General features: G+C 49.0%; 3 protein-coding genes across 9 annotated transcripts in view; 1 reads left to right on the top strand and 2 right to left on the bottom strand.

The window, feature by feature from the left end:
- Positions 1-5911, top strand: part of IGHMBP2 (immunoglobulin mu DNA binding protein 2) — a 37046-nt gene extending 31135 nt beyond the window's left edge. The window contains exons 10-14 of one of the 2 annotated variants that reach the window (XM_048947290.1): positions 925-1019; positions 1369-1492; positions 3022-3852; positions 4199-4383; positions 5440-5911. In XM_048947290.1, the coding sequence (XP_048803247.1) occupies positions 925-1019; positions 1369-1492; positions 3022-3852; positions 4199-4383; positions 5440-5637 (1433 nt within the window). In that variant the 3' untranslated portion in view covers positions 5638-5911. The remainder of the gene's footprint in view (positions 1-924; positions 1020-1368; positions 1493-3021; positions 3853-4198; positions 4384-5439) is intronic. The other variant, XM_048947288.1, reaches the window with a different exon arrangement.
- Positions 5912-6586: 675 nt separating this feature from the next.
- On the bottom strand, positions 6587-15464 carry SYT12 (synaptotagmin 12). 5 transcript variants are annotated; one of them, XM_048947305.1, is made up of 8 exons: positions 13813-15464; positions 11866-11930; positions 10671-10864; positions 9920-10297; positions 8851-9066; positions 8633-8753; positions 8298-8431; positions 6587-7695 (listed from the first exon to the last, which is right to left on the bottom strand). In XM_048947305.1, the coding sequence occupies exons 2-8, from the start codon at positions 11900-11902 to the stop codon at positions 7522-7524; spliced, it is 1254 nt and encodes a 417-aa protein (XP_048803262.1). In that variant the 5' UTR covers positions 11903-11930; positions 13813-15464; the 3' UTR covers positions 6587-7521. The 5 variants fall into 5 exon arrangements, with proteins under 5 accessions (XP_048803262.1, XP_048803258.1, XP_048803259.1 ...); XM_048947301.1 differs by lacking the exon at positions 13813-15464 and adding an exon at positions 13459-13804 and having other exon boundaries at positions 11866-11933; XM_048947302.1 differs by lacking the exon at positions 13813-15464 and adding an exon at positions 13459-13804.
- A 138-nt stretch (positions 15465-15602) lies between these two features.
- Positions 15603-24929, bottom strand: part of PTDSS2 (phosphatidylserine synthase 2) — a 35983-nt gene continuing 26656 nt past the window's right edge. The window contains exons 10-12 of one of the 2 annotated variants that reach the window (XM_048947297.1): positions 23561-23706; positions 18826-19011; positions 15603-18003 (exon numbers count right to left, since the gene is read on the bottom strand). In XM_048947297.1, the coding sequence (XP_048803254.1) occupies positions 17859-18003; positions 18826-19011; positions 23561-23706 (477 nt within the window). In that variant the 3' untranslated portion in view covers positions 15603-17858. The remainder of the gene's footprint in view (positions 18004-18825; positions 19012-23560; positions 23707-24929) is intronic. The other variant, XM_048947299.1, reaches the window with a different exon arrangement.

The raw sequence follows: 24929 nt of genomic DNA, 5'->3' as shown, positions 1-24929 counted from the left end.
AGGGATACTGCTCACACTCCTACTTTTAGTCTAGCTAGGTAGGCTCAAAGAGGGCCTTTGCCAGGTTGTGTTGCATATGGGCTGTCTAAAATCTGATGCTTCACTTGACAATCCACATACCCCAACACTGTTATGGCTTAGAAAACTGTCAGCAGAAAGGATCTCATTTTTCCACACCCCTCTGAGACAGATAAAGGCTCTTGTCTCCAGACAGAAGTCTGAGATAAGTCAGGGATCCTAAGTGGAGATAAATGCAAGTCTTCCAAAATGTGGGAGTTAGCCTTCTGGAGCAGCAGACTGCAGATTCTGGAATGCTATACATGTGTTTTGCTGCAAAATAGATGGTAGAATCAGTTTTGCAGATAAACATGTGGAATAGTTTGCATTCCTCTTTAGACTGTCCTTGTTCAATCTCCCTGAAGCAACCACCATCCTGAGCAGACAGCTCTGGAAGGAACATGAAGGTTTTTATGTGATCACGGGGGTGTTGGAAATGCAGTGACTTAGAAGCTGGAGGCTTTTTCATCACAGCACAGAGAGGAAAATTAGATTTGCAGTGAGGTCTAAAGTTTCACTTCAAAAGGAAAATATTCTGTTCCCTGGGTTAAGTGTTGATCTCTTGGATTAAGGCAGGAGAAAGCCAAGGGTTGTTCAGAGAGGTTATTCTCTTCTTAAGCTTAGATGTAGGGAGCTGGTGACTTGGAAAGATAAGAATCAGGGAGCAGGAATGCATAGCACATCACCTTCTATCCAAGTGAGCTAAGTTGGGAATTGCAATGCTGGCCAGGGGCAGGACTTGCCTGAGCCTTTCTTTGCTATGAGGGGAAGTGGGCAAGCTTCTCCAATCTATAGCACACCCAGTCTGCTGTCGCCATCAGCTTGGATGTGCTCCTGGCTCACTGCCCCTTATGCTTTGTGCCCTAGGAGAAGTGCAGCTGGCTGGTTTGCACATCCAGGCTTTGGTAGATGCTGGTGTGAAGGCGCGAGACATCGCTGTTGTAGCCCCCTACAACCTCCAGGTGAGTTGGCGCCCTCCTGGCACCTCCTCTCTTTCTTCACACATACGAGAGTGGATTCAGACACTTCCAGGAGCGATACCAAAGTACTCTCAGAGAGAGGAATGCAGAAAGCAGCAGAGGCAAATTATATGATCAGTCATTGTGGCCACCTTCTCAAAGTTGAGGCGTTTGAGGGAGGTGGTGTTTTCTGAGAGGTATTTTCCACTCCCAGCATCAGGAGTCAGCACTTGGGAGACGCAAGCACTCATCCTTTTGCCTTTGAGAGGAAGGGGCTGTTCCAAATAATGCCATTTTAATGCTTTTCCCTTTGCACTTCTCTCTCTAAGTGACCTCTCTCATGTTTTATCAGGTGGATATGTTAAGAGAGCACCTTTGCCACAGGTACCCTGAGCTAGAGATTAAATCAGTTGATGGTTTCCAAGGCAGAGAGAAAGAGGCAGTGATCTTGTCATTCGTGAGATCCAACAGGAAAGGTGAGAACTTGCTGCTAGAGAAGGGGAAGAATGGGAATGGGGAAGGAATGGGTCACTCAATACATTGCCAAGTATAATTCTGACTGTCTCTAGCACTTCACTCTGAATGAGTTTAGTGGCAAGATTCTTTTCAGCTTTATTTCTTCTCATTATTTTTAAATCGACATCTGCTGTCAGGATTGCAGAGGAAGGTTCCCATGCTAGGTACAGTCCTGCAACCTCAAAAATTATTGAACTGGAATCCTGTGTATGGTACATGTCAGGTTGGCACTGTGGTTAATGGAGCGCTGAGAAAAAGGCAGAAATTAGATGGGGCTTGAAGAGTGAAGAAAGTAGGAGCTGGCATCACAAGTCGTGCACAGAAAATGCTCCTTTTGGAAGCAAAATCTAGAGCAGAAAATCGAGTTCTTTGCTATCAGTGACTGCAGTGGGAGTTAATAGCTGGAAAAAAGCTGCTGAAGGGTTTTGAGGCAGCAGCTCATGCAGAGGGCACATGTGGGATTGTGCTGAGAAGCACCTCTGCCCCTTTTCACATCCTCAACTAGACGTCCCTTCCTGCACTAATGCTGCTGAGGATGAGACACTGTGTATGTGCCAGGAGTGCTGATGTCTAGAAAGAAAAAGGGAGAAAGGACACATTGAAGGGGGAGGTGTTTTCTGCCTTTTTTAAAGAAAGCCTGGAGCAGGAAAAGCAGCGCTGGGGGGAGGATGGAGGTGGAGTGTAGGGCTAAGAATAGTCCTTATTCACAGTGACTCACCTCACCTTGCTGGTGGCTCAGTGGGAGCCCATGTCCTCAGCAATGACTCCGGCCCTCTTCCCATGCATGACAAGCAGGCTCCATGTGCTGTCCAGGCAGAGCTCTGTTCTCTGTGGGCCACGAGAGATGCTGGTAGCAGCCTGACACCCAGGAGAGTTTGTTGTAACCACATGGATCAGCACAGGGGATGCCCGTTCCTCTGCAGCCGTTACAGACCCAGCAGGAAACCCTTTTGCTGCATCAGAGACTGGGTGCAAACAGCCAGACTGGTCACTGCAGCAAAGGAGAAAGCAGTTCCTTCCCCACTGGCCTTCTCTTTATCCTCGGGGGCTGGAAACTCTCAAGCTACCCCCACTACCCCTCTCAATAGCTGAGCCTCACTGAGTCATCTTGGCATTCACTAGCTCTTACTGCTTCTCTTTGATAAAATAGCCTGAGAGCAGCAGCAGACCTTGCTGAGCTGCTGTTACAATCAGCCCTGTGTGCATGGCTTGGGGGCAGGCAGGGGGCATTGCATAGAGTGCCTCCTGCACTGTACCTGCAGTTCTGCCTCCAGGTGAGCCTTTCTCAGCCTGATCTCATGCCCTAGGCCACCTAGCAGCACCTGGGGAGCATTTCTCCTGCCCACATGCCTTGAACCTGGGATGGTTGAGGATCCCCACTGTGGCTCCCAACTGGTTGTCATGAGAGCAGGAGCCAGCCCTGCACCACACCAGCCCCAAGAAGACTCTCTAGCCTCTGTTTGCTCACTCCCTCTTGGTTTTCCTGCAGGCGAGGTGGGCTTTCTTGCTGAGGACCGACGGATCAACGTTGCGGTGACACGTGCCCGGCGCCACGTGGCCATCATCTGCGACAGCCACACAGTGGGCAGCCAGGCCTTCCTGGGACGGCTGCTGGAGCACTTCAGGCAGCACGGCCAGGTGCGCACGGCCTTTGAGTACCTCGATGACCTTGTCCCTGAAAACTACTCCCACAGAGGAGAGCGGCAGCAGAGCACAAAGGCCCCTGCAGCACCCAGCCCCAAACCGCAGCAAGCTGCAGGGAGGAAGCCCAAAGCAACAGCAGCTAAAGCAGCTCCTCAAAAACAAGAAGCACGTTGCTCTCCTAGCACAAGTAGACCTGGGAGGGAGAGCCCGGGGACAAAAGCTGACACGAACAAATTTAAAGCTGTGCTGGAAGCCTTCCTGGAGAGTGGTGAGACGCAGTTGGACTTCCCCTCATCTCTCAGTCCACACGACCGGATGCTGGTCCACCTCCTGGCCGAGGAGCATGGGCTGCAGCACGTCAGCACCGGGGAGGGCAGAGACCGCTACATCAGCATTCGCAAGAAGGAGCTTGGTCAGGCTGTGGTTGCCCCAGCTGTAACCCCCAGGGAGCAGCAGCCCCCTCCTCAGCCACAGGACTCTAGTGGGGAAGCTCCAGCCCCTGCTGAGCCAAGAGGAAGAAGTGAGCGCTCAGGGAAAGTGGACCTGAAAAGGCTGCACCTGGAGAGATTTCAGAGGGAGAAGGCCAGGCAGGAGGAGATGGCAAAGAAAGAGCAAGAGTCCAGCGCTGGCACTCGGGGCAGCAGCAGCAGGAAGAAAGACAAAAGCGATGGCAAAGGTAGGTCCCTCACTTTATAGGAGCAGGAGATTGACTGGAAGCTCTCAAACATGGGGAGAGAGCTGAGAGGTACTTGCCCCTCCTAAACATGGAGGTGGGGGTGAATCAGAGCTGAGAATCCTTGTCCCAGCCAGGTGTGGTCCCTTCCTCTCCCCCAGCCATCTTCTAGCAAAGGGAGACCCTCAGTTCCCACTTGTGCCTTTGAGCACGAGCCAGAGTTCAGTGTCACAATGAGTGCCACAAAGTCTCTGTCATTGCATACACTAGCTCCAGGACTTTGCACTGCCTGGGTCTCAGAGTTATTTGGGTTTGCTAAACCTCTGCATCTCTTCTGCCCTCTACCTAGGAAAAACAGTGGCTAAAACCACAGCAGACAGTGCATCAGAGGAAGATATAGACGCTCTGATTTCTGCTGCCGTTAAAGCTGACAACACCTGTGGCTTCCCCCGCTGCAAAGCCAGTGTCACAACCCTGGGCCAGTTCTGCCCACACTGCAACAGGCGGTACTGCCTCAGCCATCACATCCCAGAGGTATGCACAGGGCCAGAAAGCTGCCCAGGGGCTGGAGAGGAGCAGGATGCGTCCAGCAGAAGGGTTTTAAGTGAGAGCTCCGCAGGCAAGGTTTCCTTGCAGGGAGCTTAAAGCCAAACCATCGTTGTCAGATGTTTTTATAAAGGTAGAAGAGGCTGTCACATGGAGGTTCTGCACAGCTCCTCCTGAGAGCTTTCTCTCTCCCCCTCCACCCTTTGCTTTTTGCCCACCCTTCCTATTGTCTGGCATTTCCATTCTGGTGCTGAAGCAGACAAGTAGGTTCAATCTGCAGGGCTGGAAGCTTCACGGTGAGCCAGCCTTAGGCCTCAGCCCTGCAGTCAGAGTGGACATGGCTGAGAGGTGATGAGCTTCCATTCATCCATGGCCTCCTGCTCCCACCACTCCTCATCCTGTGTCACCCAAGCGTAGCTCTTTGCCTCCCGGGGCTTAGCAACGTTTAGCAAGCTGACCTATAAATCCTCAGCATAGATTTTCCCCTTGTCAAGTACTATCTGTTTCCATGGCAAAGAATAGTTGTATTTATGGTCATTCACAAGCTGGTTGGGATATAAATTTATTTCCTGCAGAATCACCTCTCCCTGCTGAATTGTAATGAGAAATAATTGGAGGAGTACAATCCACATCAATGAGTTTTTCTTACTTTTCAAAGTTCAGCCCTTTTTCTGCATATTATCAGGCCTTAGTGTCAAATAACCAAGGATCTCTTACTCACACCTGAATCTGGTGTGGGTCAGCACTTACCTAGAGCCACCTCAAAGGAGCCAGAACCCCTGTTGAGCAAGTGTTTTTCCCCCCACTTCCTCATCCTTTCCTTATGGGTCCCTTCCCACTCAGGATGTTCTGTGATTCAACTGATTCAGGGAATGCAGAGCAGGTGGAAGAGGAGCTCTGGGCTCCAGCAGAAGCAGCTGATTCACAAAATCATTAAGGTTGGAGAAGACCTCTAAGTCCCACCATCAACCCATCACCACCATGCTCACAGCCCACGTCCCTCCATGTCACACGCAGTTCCACCACTGTCCCCTCTCTCCCTAGGTTCATGGCTGCGGGGACAAGGCCAAGGCACACGCTCGGCAGTGGATCAGCAGGGAAGGGGTTCTGTACCCTGGAAGCAGCCCCAAGGACAAATCCCTGGACCCTGCCAAGAGAGCCCATCTCCAGCGCCGCCTGGACAAGAAGCTCAGCGACCTGACCAACCAGCGCAAGAGCAAGAAGAAAGGCAAGGAGAAGTGAAGGAGCTGATTTTCTCTTTCTGGATACTTGAAGCCAACAGATTGGACTGCATAAAGCAAAGATGCTGCTAAACAGTGGTGGAAAATGGGAGCTCTTGTTTTAGGTGGTAGACAGCATGGAGTCAGTGCCATAGCTGCTGAACATATAGGCACTGGGGCCTCACTGAACCTCAGATGGAGGAGAGCACTTTCTTTTGTCCCAGTTATCCTTATTGACAAAGTAAAGGATGTACACAGAGAGGCTGCAGCATGCCAATAAAGACGGATATTAAAACACTGAAAGCAATCAGCTGTCACTGTGACATTTCTCTCTGCTACTGCAAAAAATAAATGTCTGCGGGCAGTGAAAAGCCCTGGGTACCACTCTCCTTCCCACTGTGATCCCAGTGCACTAATGTCCATACGCACAAAAAAAAACCAGCGTAAGTCCACAACAGAACCTTCTCCTCATCCCTCAGCAAACTGCACTGGCAGTCCCAAGCAGAGCTGTTCTGAGCACAGCCTTGGTTTGTACCCTGGTCCCAGGGCCAAGGGACAGTGGCAGATGGGACATGGGGGCTCCTGGAGGGAGGAGCGAGGAGGAGGAAGAGCCAGCATGTGGGAGAAGGAAATCTTGGCACCTATGAGCTAGGGGGAAGAAGCCTATGTAGGGGAATTGCAAAATAAAAGCCAGGCAGAGGAGCAGAGAGGAAAATTGGTGCCAGCTCAGGGTACCACCATGATGTTGTCTTTAATCAGGTTGAATGGCTCACTCACGTTTGTTTATTTTCAGCTCAAACCATTCAAGGAACAAAATCCCCTCCCCAGCTCACCCTGGCAAACAGCCACCACTCTGGCAAACAGCCCCCAAAGAGCCCCAGTTTCCCTGTTGGCTTCCTGCTGGCAACCTGCAGGCTGGGAAAAGCTGAGGGACACGGCCCCAGGGCATCCTCTGCCCCACGCATCCCTCCATCTGTTCACCTCCGGAAAACAGGGGGAACTGGTTCCCCAGAGCAGCAGATCTTACCCAGAAGACCTTGTTTGGGCTGGGAGCCCATGAGCAGACGGCATCTAAAGAGCTTTTCCTCTCCTTTCCCTGTGAAGCTTAAAAATACAAAATTTGGGGGGTGTTTCCTATTTCTGTAGAACTGCTCTGCTACTAGGGAATCCACGGGGTTAATTAAGCTGGGAAAAGGGTTTGGGGTGACCACATTTAGCCTTTAGGGGATGATTCAGCCTGGACCTGTCCTCAAACCCATGACATTTGGGGACAGACACCCCTTGGCAGCCAGTAGGAAAGCAGAAACTGACACTGCTAGAAAAATGACGGAAGAAAAAAAGAGATATATAACAACAACTTTTTTTTCTACTATTATTTTTCCCTTTTTCATTGGAATTTGGAGGGTTTCAGCCCTGGTGCAGTACACTGAAACCCCTCTGAAACCCAACAGAAAGACCACACATGCTGAGAGAAACTGCACCATGCCAACACTTTATCACCCCTCTGTTTCCGCTTGCCAAAAATCCTTCCAAAGAATCCCATGTCCCCTCAGAAGCCCTCAGAGGCCACATCTGGGGTCACCGTTGGTTTTGGGGGCCCAGCAGAGGGCATGCAGGATGCTGAGGAGCTTGTGGCTGGCACCCAGACAGCAGTTTGAGGAGGATTTTGCTGGTTTTGGTCCATCTTCGGCAGGTCCCTCAGCAGCCCCCAGCGCATGCGGATGAGGAGAGGTGCGGACAGGATTTTCTCCATCCTCCTCCTCCCAGTGGAGGCTTTTGGTAGCGGGATGCTCTGGCCATCTCTGACTTTTCACCTCCAGACAGTGGCACTTGGCCACTGTGGCCAGGGCAGAGCTGGCATTGGTGCACAGGGTCCCAAGGTGTGCAGGGTGCCCCCGCCAGCAGCCTAATTCCTCCGCAGCGGGTGCCACATGGACACAGGCTTCCTCAGCGTGGCCAGCATCTGGTTCCAGTGGGTGATGCCCATGCCACTGGCTGCTGGGCCGATCAGGACGTGGCCCGTGTTGTCAGCACGGCCATCCTCGCCACTCTCAGCCACCGTCACCCGCAGGGACAGGTCCTGCAGGGGTGCATGGAGTGATGGCTGTCAGCACTTACACACCGTACCTCTTGCACTCATACCCCCTGTACTACCCGTGCTTATCAGCCCAGTAGCCATACCTTACGTGTATGCTTTCCCCTACATACCCACCCGGCTCATACACATACCACTACGTCCTCCCCATATAGTAGAAAACTATATATGCACATCATCCTCACACACAGCTATAGCCTTTATGTATACATCCATCCCATACTTATACACCACCTTACTTCCCCCGCATCCCCTAAACACATATATGCAGCCACCTACACACACAAGCACACCCCACACACATGCATTCGCCCACATGTCACACGTACCCATCTCCCCCAGCAGCCATACCCTATGTATTACACAATATCCCAATACTTACCCATCCCCCTGCATCATCCATACCCAAAAATCATACATGCTTATCCCTACATGCTCAGCCATACTCTGTATGTGCCCATCTCCCATACCACCGCATCCCACTGATGCATATGCACAACCACAGCTCCTACGACTCTCATTCCATCCCAGGAAGTCCTTACTGGATCCACAGGGGTTTGTGGTCCCCAAGGAGTAGCAGGACAGACCTGGAGCACAATGGCCGGCACTGAGAAGATCATGGCCTCGTTGAACACAGGGTTGGTGTCGTCCCTCTTCACCACCGTCTTCTTCTTGCTGATCTTCCTCCCATCCTGCAGCAGGTAGACTTTGACAAAGGGATCTGCTCAGGGCCAAGGGGAGAGAACAACCATGGTGTCAGCCATGCTGAAAGCCATCCCAACCCACTGCATCCCAATCCAGCAGGGTTGTCCCCAGACTGGTTTTACTCCAACAAGCACTCACAGAGAGTTCTGGGATGTACCAGGACAAGCACCCATGTCCAACCCAAAGCTTTGGGGCCTTGAGATGGCCCCACGCTCACCTGCAGTCCCCTTGCCATTACTCCAGATGAGGTTCTTGGCTTTGACCACCACCACCGTCAGCCGCTCAGCTGTGGGCAGGTAGCTGAGGGAGAGCAGGATCTCCCCCACTGTGTCGACTGCCTGCAGGACAGAGCGTGCCATCACCCACCAGATGGGATGAGGGAATGGGTGAAAACCCCCAAAACCCCAAAGCACAAGGAGCATCACCCCACCTCACCTTGTTCGTGTCCTGCAGATAGAGCCAAGCATTGAAGGGACGCACAGTCAGGTCCAGGTCAGAGAGCTTGAGCTCCGCCACACCGGTGCTGATGTTCCTCTCATCCTCGTCGATACCGAAGACAGAGAAGCGCAGGCTGTCCTCCTCCAGTGCCACAGGGTCCAATGGGATGGAGAAGCGCTCATCGAAGGCCACGGCGTAGGCACCGCGCTGGATCTGTGGAGGAGTGAGTTGGAGAAGGGCCACAGCCAGCACCATCACTAACCGTAAAACCATGGCAACACCCGCTGGGACCTCGATGCTGAAATCCTCGTAAACGATCCCTGCGGTCGGTCCACTTTTAACGCATGGTATGACCAGCCCCTGCAACCCCAAGGGATTCAAGTACCTCTGGGGGAAAACCAGATGGGCAGAAGATTTGCTTTATACCACTGATGACTCCCAGCTCACAGCCTATGTTGTATTTTTGGGATATCTGTAGGAACACTACTATAGAAATGTAAGTTGTTATTAAAAAATAATAATAATAATAATAATAATGCAGAGCATTAAAGGAAAAAAAATACTGTCTTTGTAACTCAAGATTGCAAAAGATGGTAAATAGGGCTGGTGAATTATAAATAATGATGCTAAATAATAAATATCTCTGGAGCATAAATACTCAGCCTGATCTTTGGATGTAAAAATGGTCTTAAAAGGGTGCCAGGAGGATATTTCACTGCCTTTTTGGGAACCTCCGCCCCCATAGAAGTGGGTTTATTCCGTGGGATGAGGCTTTATGCTCTTTTCAGGAACAGTTTGATAAAATCAAGCTGCGGGCCTCCCTCTGCAAAAAGCAGGTGCCAAAAGGAACCTGGGGGGTGCTGCTTTCCCAAGGGGGTATTAAATAACAGGTTTTGCTCCAAAAGTGGCCATGCTCACAGAAAGAGAAGAGAATACTAAGGTCATCCCATTGCCTTTTTACCCAATCCTGCAAAATTTTTTGGCCCCCCATCTCATGCAGAGAGGGAAAGCAATCCAAAACCAAAGCAACCACTCAGGGATTCCACAAAAAGCCCGAGGGGCTCACCCGGGAGATGCCAACAATCTGCTCGGCTGGCAGCAGGCTGATGCGCATGAAGCAAGATTCAAAGCGGGCATCCTCCTTCTCCAGCAGATCCTTGCCCTGCAGTAGGGTGACGTGCAGGGCGGCTGCCTTTCCATCGTACTCCATGGACACCTCCACCTGCCCCACGGTGAAATCCTGCCCAAAGTTGTTCCCGATGGATGAGACGGAGTTGAGCGAGTCAGCTGAGACGGATTTCTTCAGGGGGCCATAGGGGGCCAGCCCTAGGTCCCTGCTCATCAGCTCCAGGCTGCCCAGCTCATTGATGCTCTCGCAGGTGTTGGTGCCTCTCAGGCTGGCTTTGCGGCTGGGCAACGGCTTTGAGCCCAGCGCTGCCCCACGCTGCCAGGAGGGAGAAGCAGGCAGTGAGTTCACTCCCTCTGCATACAAGAGGACAGCCAAGATGCTCCAAGGCACTTTGGGGTACATAATGGCTTTTCACACAACTACAGAATCCTAAAGGTTTTGAAAGACCATTACGATTGTCTAGTCCAACCATCAAATCATAATTACATTATCATTATTATTATTATGTCCCCAAATAGCATCACAGAATCATTAAGTTTGGAAAAGACCTCTAAGACCAGCAAGCCCAACCATCAGCCCGTGACCATCATGCCCACTTAAACCATTCCCCCCACTTTGCCCCAATGCGTGTATCTCAAGAGGAATGGAGTCAGCCCAACTTTCCACCTGCATTCTTTTTATGGTTTACCTTGTGCTTGATGTCTGAATACGCCGCCCCGTACTTCTGCTCCAGGTAGCGGTAGTCATAGTTGGGGAACGGGGAAGGCGCAGGGTAGCTGCCGGAACGCCAGAGCTTCCACAGGTTGACAGCTGCGATGCCCAGCAGCGCCAGCGCTCCTGCCGCGTAGATGCCGATCTCCCAGCGCGGGGGGCTGGCGGTGGCTGCGAGGGGACAGAGACAGTGTCAGACGTCCCAAGGAAGGGAGCTTGGCCACGTTGTATCCCAGCCGGGAGCTCGTCCCGCAGAATTAGCTGGGAATCAATCACTGCTGACCCCATCGGCGCGTTATGAATGGTGCTCGGCAGCAAATTGCAAGCACAAAATCTGAGATTTTAGCCCCAGGAGGTGAGGTGAGCATGTGCCAGCTTCGCTCCCCAGGCACCGGAACTCACTGCACTATCCCCAGGGTGCGGATCCATCCCTCTCAGACATACTCAGCATTCCAATTGGTGCCGTAGGGGAAACCTGACTGCCTCCTGGGATGATCAAAAGAGCCACAAATAGGAAAAAGAGGGGGGAAATGCTTTTGGAAACGGGGGGAGGGCGGGGGAGAAAGAAAGAAAAAAAAAAAAAAAAAGAAGCAAGTTCCGAGGGGACGATACAGAGGGGAAAAAGCCCAGCTCAAGACTGCAAAGCAGGACGCGGCAGCCCCACGAGCAGCTGTTGCTGCATTGCAGCAGCCTCCATCACCCGAGCGATTAAAGCCACACGGATGGCTCGGCTTAACGAGAAGGAAAGGAGGAGGGGAAAGAAAACGAAAGAAAAGAAAAAGGAGATTTGTGATGACAGAGCTGCCGGGGACTCCGCAGCACTGCCTCCTGTGTCATGCCGTGGTGCTCCTGCCTTGGGGCCAGACAGAGCCGGGCAGCATCTACATGCAATTGCAGCTTTGCCCCCCAGAGCCACTTCAGCAGACAAGCTGAGCCAGAAGGGAACAGCCGCCTGTACCCAAACCGTGACCAAAGAACCCCGTCCAACTCTTGTTTCTGGATAACTCCAGGTATGAAGCCCAGTGTGCTGCAATTTGTATCCGACCACCTTTTAGGGTAGAGTGCTCAATATTGGAAAGTTTGGGATTTAAAAACTGATGTCAGGAAATTAAACTCCATGCTCAAACACACACACAGCCCTCCCCAGCTCTGCAGCTCACAGCCATACTCACCGCTCAGCCGGTATCTGCCCATGTGCCCGCTGTCCATGGCAGACCCTCCCCACTAGCAGGACAGCCTACTGAGCACACAGAAGACAAAGTAGGAGAAAAGGACAAAGATGAACGTATGGAATCTGCTCAGCCCGGACTCCAGGACAGCACCAAGGATTGGGCTGAGAACAGGCTCAGTTCGTGTCACATGTGGGCTAAGCCAAGAACACTGCAGCCTCACGGGGACTTACCCCAACCTGCTTTTTTCTACCTGCTGGATAACCACCTTACCTAAGAAGTTTCATTCCTTTCAGTGCTTGCTTGCTTTTTTTTAAATAGGAAAATCAAGGAATGAGTTTCCGGGAATGAGCTGCTCCACCACAGGGCAAGCACCCCTTTTAAAAATACTCCAGTTACTTCCAAACCATTTCTCCCCAGATACCATTTCCTGAAGGGCTGATGGGCAGCTTTTGAGGCATCTCTCAGAGCCACCAGGTCAGATTGAATGGGACTTCCCCATCAGCCCCTCCTGGGCACGGAAGAGAAGGAACAAGGATTGCTCAGGAGGAGACGTTCAGCCTTATATGCTATCCCAGCACCTTATCAGGCTGCTGGCACCTTTGGGAGCCACAGTGGGCACGGGACAGCTGCTTGTGGTGACGAGGCAAGGAAAGACATGGCAGTGTGTTGTCCTCTGAGGGATGGGAGTATCTCCCCCACATTGGAGGGACAACACTTTCTGTGCCTCTGCGACCACCCGAAGCCAGAAGCTGCTTGCACAAAACCCTACGTGCACCACGAGTAAACCCAGGAGGCGTTATAGACCCCCTCCTGAGGAAGCTGCATTCCCCCAAAGTCATCAGCTGTGGACCGAGGGGCGGGCTGAGCCCTGGCTGCCCTCTCCTTCAGCACCGTGCCCGGCTCGTCCCCACACCCCATCCTCCTCCATCCCTCGCCGTTCCCTCCTACCAGAGGAACAAAGCCCCATCTCACCCTCATTACGCCAGGAGGAAAAGTAGGATCAAGTTTGCCGGTGGGTTGGTTGGTAACAAAACTACGAGTAAAAATAAATCCCAAACGTAACGCCGGGCTTTGGGCTCCATCTCTCAGCCGTGCTCAGCCCCAGACTCCCGATGTTACTGCTGCAGAGCCCCCCGGCTGCCCCCATTTTACGCCCTTTGAAGATGTGGGGCTCTACGGGCAATACCTGTATGGTACACCCCGCTGTGGGTTCGCAGCTCCGCGGTTCTACGTTGGAAATCTGCTAAGTGATGCTGAGTTTTGCACCTCGGTGCCCGCTCACAGGTGCGATGAGCCGGGCAGTCTCAGCACCGCGGCCCACACGGGGAGCATCTCCCGATGTCCTCCCGGCAGAGCGGGATCCAGGTTTCCCCGCCGCGGGGATGCTGCGGGGCGGCGGAAGGATGGCGAGGAGCTCGGGAAGGTGAACCGAAACACAGCCCAAAATCACAGAGGGCGCCGCTGCGGGCAAACCCCGGCAGCGCGCATCACCTGCTTGGGGATGCCGCGGACACGACCTCCCAAGCCCCCTCCCCCCTCCCTTCCCTTTCTTTCTTCCCCCTGCCGCCATCCCGAGAACTGGGACTCACTCACCACCGCTTTGAGGAGAAAAAGCTCATTTTCCAGCCGAGCGAGTGATGGTGATGGCGGTCGGGGCAGCCGGAGCGGGGACTGCGGGCGGGGCGGCCCGGCTGCACCTGGGGGGGTTCGGCCCCGCCCGCCGCCCGCCCCCTGCAGCCCCCGGCCCCGCATCGGGACCGGCTGCTGTTCCCCCCGCCCCTTCCTCGGGTTGGGATCATCCCCGGCTCCGGCCCTCAGCCCCGGAGTCCCGCATCTTCTCCCACCTCCAGCATCTTTCAGCTCTGTTCCCCCGCAACCCGCAGGATGTTCCCCCGCTTCAGGACCCGCGTTCCCTCCTCCCACCTCTCCCAAAGGGACGCTCTCCACCTTTTTAGGGGCCGCGGACTGAAATCGGTACCCGGGAGCCGAATGTTTGGATCCCCGCCTGCCCTTAATGCAGGCTTCCAGGCTGCTCGTCCCTCCCCGGCGCTGCGGGAGAGAAACCACCTCCGTCCTCCTCCCCCTCCCTCGGCTCGTTTGGGGTCGGAAATAAAACCCACCAGCCCTCCTCTCCCTCATCCCAAAGCATCAAGCGACGCTTTACTGGGATTTGTCCCCAAAAGCCCTCCCAGCAGTGAAGACTCAGAGCTCCGCTCGCTGGTAGGTGCTGCGCGTTGTGGCAAACACCAGCCGGGCATCAGTCAAAGCTCTCCTACACCTGATTCTATACAGCGGGGATGGAGAGAGCTTTCCTTGCCTCACCTTAGCTCCAAAGCGAGAAGTATTTTAAACACAGAGATTCTCTTTGCTAGAATGGGGAGAAAGATGAACAACACAATGCATGCAATTTGGGGAGGAAGGAAAAGCCGGGCAACATCTCAGCTGGCACAGGGAGCAGTGTAGTGCTTCAAAAAACCCTCGGTTCCTGGGAAACTCACCACCCATTTCCCACCAGATAATTCCTTCCCGGGGACCAGTGACCTTTCTTAAAAGGCTCCCATGATTGGAAAGAAAAAAAAAACAGACCAAGTTCTGACTGTCGCTCCAAAATGCTGTGAGCGGGAAAGGAGCTTCACCTCACTGCTGAAAGCCTCTGTGCTCATCCAACCAAATGCAGCCTTTCCTCCTGCTATACACAGACCCAAGGAGCGCTGGCTTCCTCCCCTAGCTCCCAAAACCGCAACAGAGCATTAATTCTGGCAGGCCAGGCCACCAGCACCCTCTGCTGGGGTCTCATCCTTTGCTGACCCCTAGAACGTTGCTTTCAACCCCAATCAGTCTGGCTGAATTTTGGTCACCTCTGATGACTTGCGTTTGGTATCTGAAGATGGATCTGGCTTCACATAGCTGCCAGGTAGCCTGCGAAACATCAGCTTCACGTTGCTAGCAGATGGCAATATATTATCACTTTTGTGCTTTGCTCAAACCTTAGGATAAACTAATAGCAGCACATCAGTGACACCAACTGATAAAGCCTTTAACTGTGAACACGTGGGTGATTCAGGTAGCGGTCAGAAGCCAGAATCTGACTGAAGTGTCTCAGCAGCACAGGGAGCACTGAAGAACACCAACAGATGCTGCATCCTCCCTTGGCTTACTTCCCTGCAGGAACAGCATCACTGCTGCTCCATCACCTAGCACACACACGCAGGCGAGCACGGCCCACTGCCGCAGACTGCATCCGGCTTAACAAATACATAAGGAGTACCTGTCCAGGTGCTGCTGCTGCTGCCAAGAACACGTAGACGAGACTCAGTGCTTCGCAAGCAAGGACACCCCATTGCCTCATATGTATGGATGTGCTGTGCTGAATATGCCCAGAGACCTTCCAGCAGCTCTGCGGCTGTTTGATGGAGCATCGTGCCATCATCAGCAAGGAGCCAGGCTGCCACTACTACCTGCAACACACACGAGGTGTGCTCTGAACGAGGCACTGCTGACCATCCTTGTGAAAGCACTGCAATAAGCATTCCCGAATCACAAGCATGGGCCGAGGGAACATCCATCTCTCTGAGCATCTGGACAAGGTAATTACCTTAAGGCACCAAAACCTTTGATAGTTTTCGTACCAAAGGGAATTCAGACCAAGTGCCCTCGGTCCCTGCGAAGTGACAAGCGAGATGAAGCAGGAGCACACACACATTGTACCAAAACAACACCAGCAAACATTGCTTTATTACACTGGTTCAGTTATCCAGACTAACCATAAAAGCTGATAAAATGGAAGTAAACAAAATCAGTGTTTTATGTATTAATTCCAAGCTCCAGAACTGTTACTGGGGAACAGGGCTTCTTCAGCAGTTGTTTGTGAAGCACCTCAGTGTGTCTTTGGCAGGGTGGGGAGGAGGAGGAAGGTACAGCGACAGATCCTCCTCAGTGTGCCTGTTACCACCCAACTCACAAAACAGACTCTGATGGACATACTGCAAAGAGACAGAGGGGGACCACAGTGTTTATCAGCAGAGAAGGAACAGGAATATACTGACCTGAGCCTGGGACTACACAAGCACAACACACTGGTACGAGCTACCAATCATCAGTTAACAGTTCGTAAGAACGGTGGAAAGCCAGAAATGAGAATGACTTGGGCTGAAACAGCATACAAACAAATACTTGCTCAACTCAGCACTCTCTGCCCATTTATACATTTGTCAGCACCCAGTTACACAGCCTTCTTCACTACCTCACAGCAGCAAAATACCATGATTTAAGAGCAGCAACAGTGAACTGCACGTTCTCAAGAACAAAGCTGGATGCTTCGTTCTCAAAATGGTCATCCTCCTCTCTGTCTGCTAAGCAACTGGGGCAGCCCAAGGGCCCATCAAATCTCCTTCATTTGTTGAGCTCTTCAGATGCAACCAAACTGTTCCGTTCATTGAAGACTGCCCTATTGCTAAGTGTCCGTTCTTCAGGGTCAGAAAACATGTAGGTCACTCTGTAAACCTAAGAGAAATGGCAGATTTATTTTGGTGGCTCTCCATGCGCAACCAAAAAGGATTTGAAATGTGGATGTTTACTATCCAGCAGCATCTCAAGTCTCCTGCCACTTAGAATTTTGGGGGCTATCCTTGTTAAGTGTTACTGGTGTTGTATCCTTCAGGATAAACACATCCCTGAAAAACATCTTCCAACAGCCAGATTAGATCACTGTACTTAGAGATACGGTTACATCAGTGCCTTAGAGGCCAATGCAAAGGCTTAGAGCATGGGTTACAAAACTGATGCCCAGTTGCAGCACTTACATTTTGGAATAACAACCCTGAAAAAAACTCAGCCCAAGCTTCTAATTTCTTTTCCTAGATGCTGAGTCATGAGCAAAAACGCTGTCTAGTTTGGCCTGCAGACCTCCACTGCTACGTGCTGCTCAGGGAAGACTGGATGCAGTTCCCCTCAGTTTGGTCTTTTGGCAGGAATGGCAGCACGGTAACAGCTGTTTTGTGCAGGACTGCAGAGAATGTCTTTTCCAGTTGGACTCAGGAGATTGCTAGTCCAGAGTTACCTTAGGAGGAACGGGACAGCTGTGAAGGATGGCAGATCAGGACATGCTTTGCACAGCAGACACCAAGAATGAAATCCTCTTGGCAAGCAATGTAAAAGAGCTGAGAATAAGGCAAATAACTTAAGACTGATGGAGTAACTCCCATTTTTCTGTTAATAATAGATTTTACTCCATGAAGCAAACAGAAGGCAGGCTGACCTTTCTTATTTAAACTTCCCTTACCTTTAAGAGATGACCAGGATTAAAAAAAAAGCAAACAGAAAAGCCTAAGGAGAAGCCTTCTGTCTCCCTAGAGCTGTGATAAAACATAAAATTATTGTAAGCTATTCCAGGACATTGAAAGTCAGTTTAGAAAAAGGCAATAACCCCCACACCAGAGGGGCTGTAACAGTAGTGTATTGCATTACATCCTGTGCAAGTAACGCAACTTGTTCACATGCTTCAGTTTATCTCACTGCATTTCTGTCAACGGGTGGCTGAACATATTATATAACCTGACTCCACACCTCAAGGTGGTTTCAGCAGAGGACAGATTTCATTTCCTGTGCCATGCGCTCCTAATGCCCAAATGTCAAAATAGAAATCTCACAGTTAACTGAAAATAGATCGGCCAGATTCCCTCTGCGCTTTGTTTTAAAGCCCCTTGTCTCCAGAACTTGTTTTGCAAGGAAGGCATGCAACACACTTGGATGAAGATCCCACCTCGTTGCAGCGGCGCTGGTTCTGACTTCCCTCTACACAGACTTTCTCCGACTCTGACTAGGTGTACGTGACTAGAAAGGGTGTGCATGTCAAAGGGACATCATCTCCTCAAAACGATTTTCACACCTTGGAAAACTAACAGTGAAAATTACAAGTTAGGTAGGATAAGGTTGAAACTGTCCACCAGGCCAACCTGAGCACTATGAGTTCTTTTCAGCCCTTTGACCACTGCTCAAAGTCTCCTTTCCCTTAGTTTGCTCCCATTCTGTTCATCCAGTATTGAAGAATGTCCATCCCCATTGCTCAAGCATTTGTCCTTTTCATACTTGTGCTCTTGCTTCTGTCGCCTTATCTCCTTATACCGCAACGTGATATCTCTAAAAAGAAAAGCAGATGTATCAGTGATGTGAATAAACAGTTTCAACATACTATGAAAACATTAAGGGAACTCTGATCCAGATGCCAGGGCCCTTGGGATACCTAAACCATTTGTGTATTTTGGCTGTACATTTCTGAAGTTGCCAATGGTATTGATTCACTTGAATTACTACAAACTACTTGCAGCAGTCTGGCTATTTTCACTTCTTTCAGAATCATTCCAGCATGGTCAAGATCAATGAGTGCTGCTACTGCACCAGAGATCACCATAATCATTTCAGCCTTGTGCTGCTGTTTTTGCTCTTTTTTTTTTTTTATCTGCACAGAACAGCATCCAAACCCAATAGATATAAGTTGGCTCACTTGTTGCTCACACAATTGCAATGCAGCAGTCTGTTCTTGCAATGAAGCTGTAAAACAACTCAGACTCATTAAAATGACAGCACAAAAGAAAACAAAACATCGATCTCAGAGGCTGCCCCCATTCAGCCAGGGCAGTCAGATGCAGTCAGGCATTAAACTGTTCATCTGCTTCTGCAGCAACAGTGACGTATGCAGTCCCACAAAGACCAGAGCTTACCAGTTTCCCATAAGGAAAGCTGCCATGACCACACGTGGAAAACTCCTTCCTTATTTAACAATTCTTAAGAGAAAAACACTGTAGCTCTACTAATCCAAAAGAGTTGTAGTGTCCCTTCAGGGGGCACTGAAGGCTAATGACAGCCTATATTCGACAACCAACATGCTGCTGAACAGACGTCCAAACATTTCCCCCGAAGACGCAGGCCAGACCTGCACAGAGCACACCAAACACCTCTTACCGAATAAAAAAGCGCCAGGCCGTCCATGTGAGCACGAGTATAATCCCTAAGATCCAGCACTGGGTAATGTAGAAAGGAAGAGACAGTGTGAGCGTATAGGGATCGTACTTCACAACAATCAGAAACTCCGTGGCAGTAATGGCAGCAACCAGCCAAGCCTGCTGACCCAATTTCTTATGGAATTTCCTATAACATACATAGATAAAACAAAACTATTACTATAAAAGTAAGCATTCAGAGAAATACTCTTTCGTAAAAGGACCGCTGGGGTAATCATTTCTTTCAGCTTTGCACAGTTCTAGACATCTGGTTTGGATTACATGTATACATGTACACGATTTTCCTCTCAGAGGCTCTGAAAACACTTCAAAAGTTAAAACTTCAACACTGATTCAAGAAAGTACTCCTACTTTCAGAGTACTAGTAAATCCAATTGTTCAGCCAGCTTGAGATTTGGGGTAAGGTATGAAGTAGGAGCTCTACTCCTTGGTTACTTGTGCAAATACCAAGTCACATGGCAGTAAGTGAATTCAATCCCCATGTAAGTGCATTCTAAAACCTACTCTGTTCCTAAACAGGTATTCAATGAGCTGTCACTAATGACCTCAGAGGGGATTTTAAAAGACGAAAGCTTGATAACATAACAACTAGGTAAGACACTAGAAGACACAAGAAGGGTGTTCTAGGAGGACATAATCTTGGGACAAAAATGTGCTTCATATTTAATTCCCAGGGTTTGTTTTTAATCAGCTGCTGACAAGCAAATCAGAAGCTGCATTGTTCTGTACTAGCCTAGTTAAGGAGTCATCAATCAGTAGTGCTAGAAATTAAACTCCAGCAGAATCAAGACATCTACTCAGAGGCTGTGATGGCAGAACAACAGACTGGAGATGCACTCACTGTCTTTCAGGTCTCCTACCCCTGCATGGGAAATACATAAAAATGGAACGCTCCTCAGGATATCTCAGCATCCCTATGAGCAATAGATTATTGCTAGAAATCTTGGTAAGTTGATCAAAGTCAGCTAGATCCTCCATTTCTTGACCTTATGTCATTCCTGGAATCGACATTTTTACAGCTTACTAACTCAGACCAGGCGATTTCTATCCCAGGTGTGGTTCTGTTTGGGCAGCACAAGACCTCTTCAGTGCCTTGGAATGACTGAAATCTACTCACTATAGCACCACTGGTGCACATGGATGTGCTGCAGAGACTGCTGCAGATGATTTCTCTTTCCACTAAATTTCTGTTTTTCCATCACACAGCTTCTGAATCTAGTCTGCAGAGGGGCCCAGCCCTCTCTTACTAGAGTGTGCTCTGAAGTTCATTTTCCTACCAGGCCTTTTCTCTTTTTTTTGTCCAGCTTACCAGGTTATTCCACTCCTATCACAATACAAGATGTGGAATTAAACATATCTAGGAGGAACTCAGTGTGAAGTGGCAGAATTACTCACATGGGACAAAGGAGATGGGGAGCTAAGAAATACAATAAACCTTCATTGGGCTGGGGAGAGAGGAGTGGGTATGCTCAGATACCTCTGCATTACTTATAGGGCATTACAGAATAGGATATTCTACTCTGACCTATGACTGCTTATGTCTGCTTGAGGAACCAACTTGCTGAATATCGCAGTGTTCACTGAGTCCTTTGAGCTGAATTTCCTTGACACTTTTGTCATGCAATGAAAAAAGAGAAAACTTAACAAATCCATGATCAGGACTGCCCTTGGAGACTGGCTGCTCAGCTAATGCTTCTTCTTCTAGGTGGAGAAACAAGCCTTTTGACATGCTGTCACCTTCAGCTGCTACAACGCCCAGCTTGCTCAGGTCAGAACAGGCTCCCAGGCACCTCAAACAGTGCTGGGGCAGAGGGAGCTGTGACTGCATGTTTGCTCCCAGCTTCTCTTCCCTTCATCCCCTCTGTTGCCAGCAGCTGCTCTGGGGAGAGCACCTTTCCTTTAGCAGACATTTCACTTTTGCTCAGCCATATCTGCTCCACCGAATCCCCTTGGATTCTAAGTACATGAGAAGGAATCTAAGCACGGAGATCAAGCAGAGCATCCTTTTCCTCTTCTGCGATGCTTTCCTGAATCCAGACGAGTCACAGCAAGTCAAGCACACAAAATAAACATTTTTTTTAACATGAGGCCCAAGAGCCACATTTGAAACAAATGAGTAAGTTCAAACTACACAAAATGGTCCAAATACACTGGAAAAAATATATAATACAGTAAACCAAGTATAGATTATTGTTGATGTAGATGGAATGAGTGCACTGCACTTAAAAGTATCCTGTCTAAACCAACTTGGGTGAAGGGATTTCAGAAACTGCTCCAGGTGGATCATCCAATGAGATTAATTGGGTAGAAACCAGTTCTAACATGCAGATAGAGAAAAAACAAACAGCACATCTCTCACTGCGAAATCAAGCTGTTCAGATGACTGGGTCAGCTTTTTGCTTTGCTGGTCTGCTTCCTTATTTGGCATCATTTTCTTTCACTAGCCTATGAGATCACGCTGACAGAAGAGCTGAAGGTAACCCCACAGAAGAACTGCACAGACAATAAGGCTGCTGAGGAAGATTTGGTTTCCTGCCCTTCTACTCATGAAAGCTTTTACAGAAAAGTCCATTTTTATTAGATGATTGAGTTTATAATTCATGGCCTTAATGCAGATTCTTGGAAGAGACACAAAGACTAGAAACCAGAAATGTATGGCAAGGTCAACTGCTACAGGCCTTTTACACTGAGGAATTTCTGGCCAGGAACATTTCATGTGGTCAGTCCTCAAGAACCGAGGCAGCAGCATGTAAATTCATACAGGAGCACAGCATAGGTTAAGAGTTAGAATATAGCCTCAAGAACCACTCTTACTGGAGTATTTCCTTACATATAGATATTTCGTCAGCACACTCGCCTTAATCTACCAGCATCCTTGAACTGCCTGCAGATACTAAGAATCCCAAATGAGAAAAATAGTCTTTTATATTTGAACTTCACTACTTTCCAAACTAAATGTCACAACATTAGCTGGCCTGATCGGATTAATCTCAGACAATTCCATTAATAACAAACAAGGCAATGTGCCACAGTTCTGACAAGGAAGGTCTGTGGAATACTCCAACCTTCGTCCATTAAGATGTTGAGTGAGTTTCCAAAAGGAAAAAGTCAGGAATGTTTCTGATATGCTGTTAGCTAGGAGCTTCCAGTACAGCCCGTTCCTCCCCAGCAGTTTCTTCCTACAACACAACAGCAAGAATCCATCACGCAACTTCACTGAGTTCTTGGCTCAGTTAAGTTGGTAAAATGGAGGCAAGATCATCTCTGCTTAGGCAACATGAAACACACAAAAGAATCAAAGTCCAGTTGCAAAAAATATTTGCAGAGCAGGTACTACGTAAGATCATATGTGAGGTTCTGCCATGTTTCATGAACAGTTTGGTGAGGTCAGGTCTGTGGTGCATCAAGCAGAGCCGTGAACCTCAGAAGAGAGGAAGTTAATCACCTTACCCACCAAGAGAAACAGAACACTGGTGGTGGCAATGATGAAGACATGCACTTCAGGATGAGAGTCTCTGCTTGCTTGATGAATTTCTCCAGCTCATTGAGAGAATGGCAACAAACTGAATCAGCAATGAGGCACTGGTGACTGATGATTCTCCTATATTTCAATGCCATGCCATGTGGTCGAATACAGGGCAAAGGAGCTGTTTTTTTCCAACCCAAACACAAGGACCAGAAGATGGGGGAGTGTTTCTAAGGAAAGGAGCTCACCAATGAGAGGCAGAGATTTCTTCTTACCTTTGAGATGGAGGCACGTCCCAAACCAGTAGGTCCAACACCAAAGGCAGGGGAGCAGCCTGCCACTGCTGAATGTCCCGAAATCCACCTAAGCAATGTGAGTTGACCCTTCTTTCCAGTTCTAGGAGTCAAAGCCTTGCAATGGAAACTGATCTTCAGAGAATGTTGGAACCCTAAATTCTGAACACAGACACTTTTTGTGTTGGTCAGTGACAGATAATGAACACTTCTTGAAGCCAGATGTTGTCTTAGACTTAAGATATGGGCTCAGGCAATCTGTGACATCACTACTGAAACTTAAAAGAAAATGTGATTTTGAGAACAAAGCATTCTCTGGTCTTATATGGTCTGCAGAAAAAAGCAGCAAGGACAAATACGATGTTTAAGTAGGAACAGCCTGAAAGTACGTGCACTGTTGTGTATGGGTGCAAAATTCTTTGCTAAAAGGTCTACTAGTCTGCAAGAGGGTGCCATGAAAGCTCCAGGGGACCAGGAACTAGCTGGAAGATAGCTCAAGAAAAGAAGAAACTCTAAGAAACAGATTCTGAGTTTAGGCCCTGTTGTCCTTAGAAGGTACTACTAAGGACTATAGTTCCTGGCTATCAATCTGAATATGGAGTTCAGTACTCCTCCACCCACAAGCCAGTGGCACTCCAGCTAATTTACACATCACTGTCTCAAAAGAGCAATAACTTACAAAAAGCAGATGTTAAAAACAGTGCACACGAAATGCCCTTAATAACAGCTCTTCTCTAACCAGATGCGTTCAGAACTTTACCTCCAAACCAAAAGAAAACAAAGAAGATGCTGTGAGGTTGGATCTTTTTGTTCTTGACAAGCTGTGATGGATGCCAACAAGCTGGAGCAAACCAGTGCAAATTCAAAATAAAGCAAGTGAAGATTGACACGGTATATACACAAGAGGACTGGCTTACGGGTCATCCATGAAGTCGTAGATCTCCCTCATAGCCACACCTCCCACATTGACAAAAAAGACAAGCCGTAACAGGACCAAGTAGTGTTCTGGTGGCATCCAAAGCACAAACTTCAAGTAAAATGTGTTCAGCTCTGCCAATAAAAACTGAGAGAAAGTACATTTTAATTACATGTAGAAGATTTCACTGAACAAAGCCTGGAATCTCCCTGCCCCAACTATCTCACTAACTCCACAATATCTTACTTGGTATCACTGAGCCCACTATCATCAGCTGCAACAGTGATCAAGAACAGTTGTTGCTTTGTGGTTGTTTTTTAATTTTCATTTTTTGTTTTTTAAATGTGTAGGAAGAGGTAGTAAAACGTATGCACTTGCGCAGGGCAGAGGATGCAACAGAAACCTTGCCAAGCATTGCTTCTAGATTTGAACAAGTTTATCAGGAATTTGAAGTACTTCTAAAACAACTCGCAACAAACCCTAGAAGCAAAAACTTGTCCTTTCACTATCATTTAAAATCTGACTTAGGGAACAAAACAAAAAAAAAGCAAATCAAGAGGCATAAGCAAAGCATCCTAGGTGGTGCTTCTGTATGTTTGCTTCACATTGTTAAACACAGTTATAGCAACACCACTGCCAAAGCCAACTTTGGAGCACGTTAATAGCAAAACATTCTTAAGTGAGCTGCTCTGACAACGTGATTAAATGAGCAAGTAGACAATGGCTTCCCATTTCAAAAGAAACAATAATAAAAGGCCTTAAGTGTTGCTTAACAGAGAGGTACATGCAAATACATGAAGCTGTCCATAAACTGGAAGTCAGCTGAAGCTATGCTTTGCTAAAAGAAATACTATCCAAAAGACTAATATAAACTCAGGGGAACCTCTCAGCAACAGAACCTACTCCTGCACCTAAAAATGTGATTTCTTCAGTCTGCAAATAGTTGGAGTATGCACAAAGGAATCACTGAAGGAAACACGTACTTTCTATACAGGCATATATATATGTCATTTATTCCATAAAGTACAGGAATCTCAACAAGCCTGTTGCATTACGTGAACTCGGCAAATGTTTTATGTAGCATAAAATGTGTCATTTAAACTTGCATTCACCTGGCCAAGTCTGCAAACTGACTAACGCTTCCTGCTGGCACTGCTTTATGTTGCTTGCTTAGTTACAGTCAGTGTACAGCTCCTGAAGCACTCAGATCAGCAATCTGACATTAGTGCGAGATGAAGGAGAGGCGGTGGTGCCTTACAAGCTGACTGATGTGGCTCACTCAGCAAACCTTAACAAGGAACCTCAGTGAACAGACACTCGAATAAGCCACCACCAGAATTCATATTTCATATATTTCAAGATGATCAAGT

Source organism: Lagopus muta, chromosome 6 (genome assembly GCF_023343835.1).
Source record: "Lagopus muta isolate bLagMut1 chromosome 6, bLagMut1 primary, whole genome shotgun sequence".
Lineage (NCBI taxonomy): Eukaryota > Metazoa > Chordata > Aves > Galliformes > Phasianidae > Lagopus > Lagopus muta.
Note: the sequence above shows the minus strand (reverse complement) of the source record. Positions and strands in the feature narration are given on the sequence as shown.

What these genes read in the sequence shown, in the direction of transcription:
- SYT12 (XM_048947305.1), bottom strand. Translation starts at nt 11,902, where the DNA reads ATGGACAGCGGGCACATGGGCAGATACCGGCTGAGCG. An exon ending in AGATTGTTGGCATCTCCCGG is followed by an intron (nt 9,067 to 9,919) that starts GTGAGCCCCTCG and finishes ACTCCTCCACAG; the next exon opens with ATCCAGCGCGGTGCCTACGC. An exon ending in TAATGGCAAGGGGACTGCAG is followed by an intron (nt 8,432 to 8,632) that starts GTGAGCGTGGGG and finishes GGCCCTGAGCAG; the next exon opens with ATCCCTTTGTCAAAGTCTAC.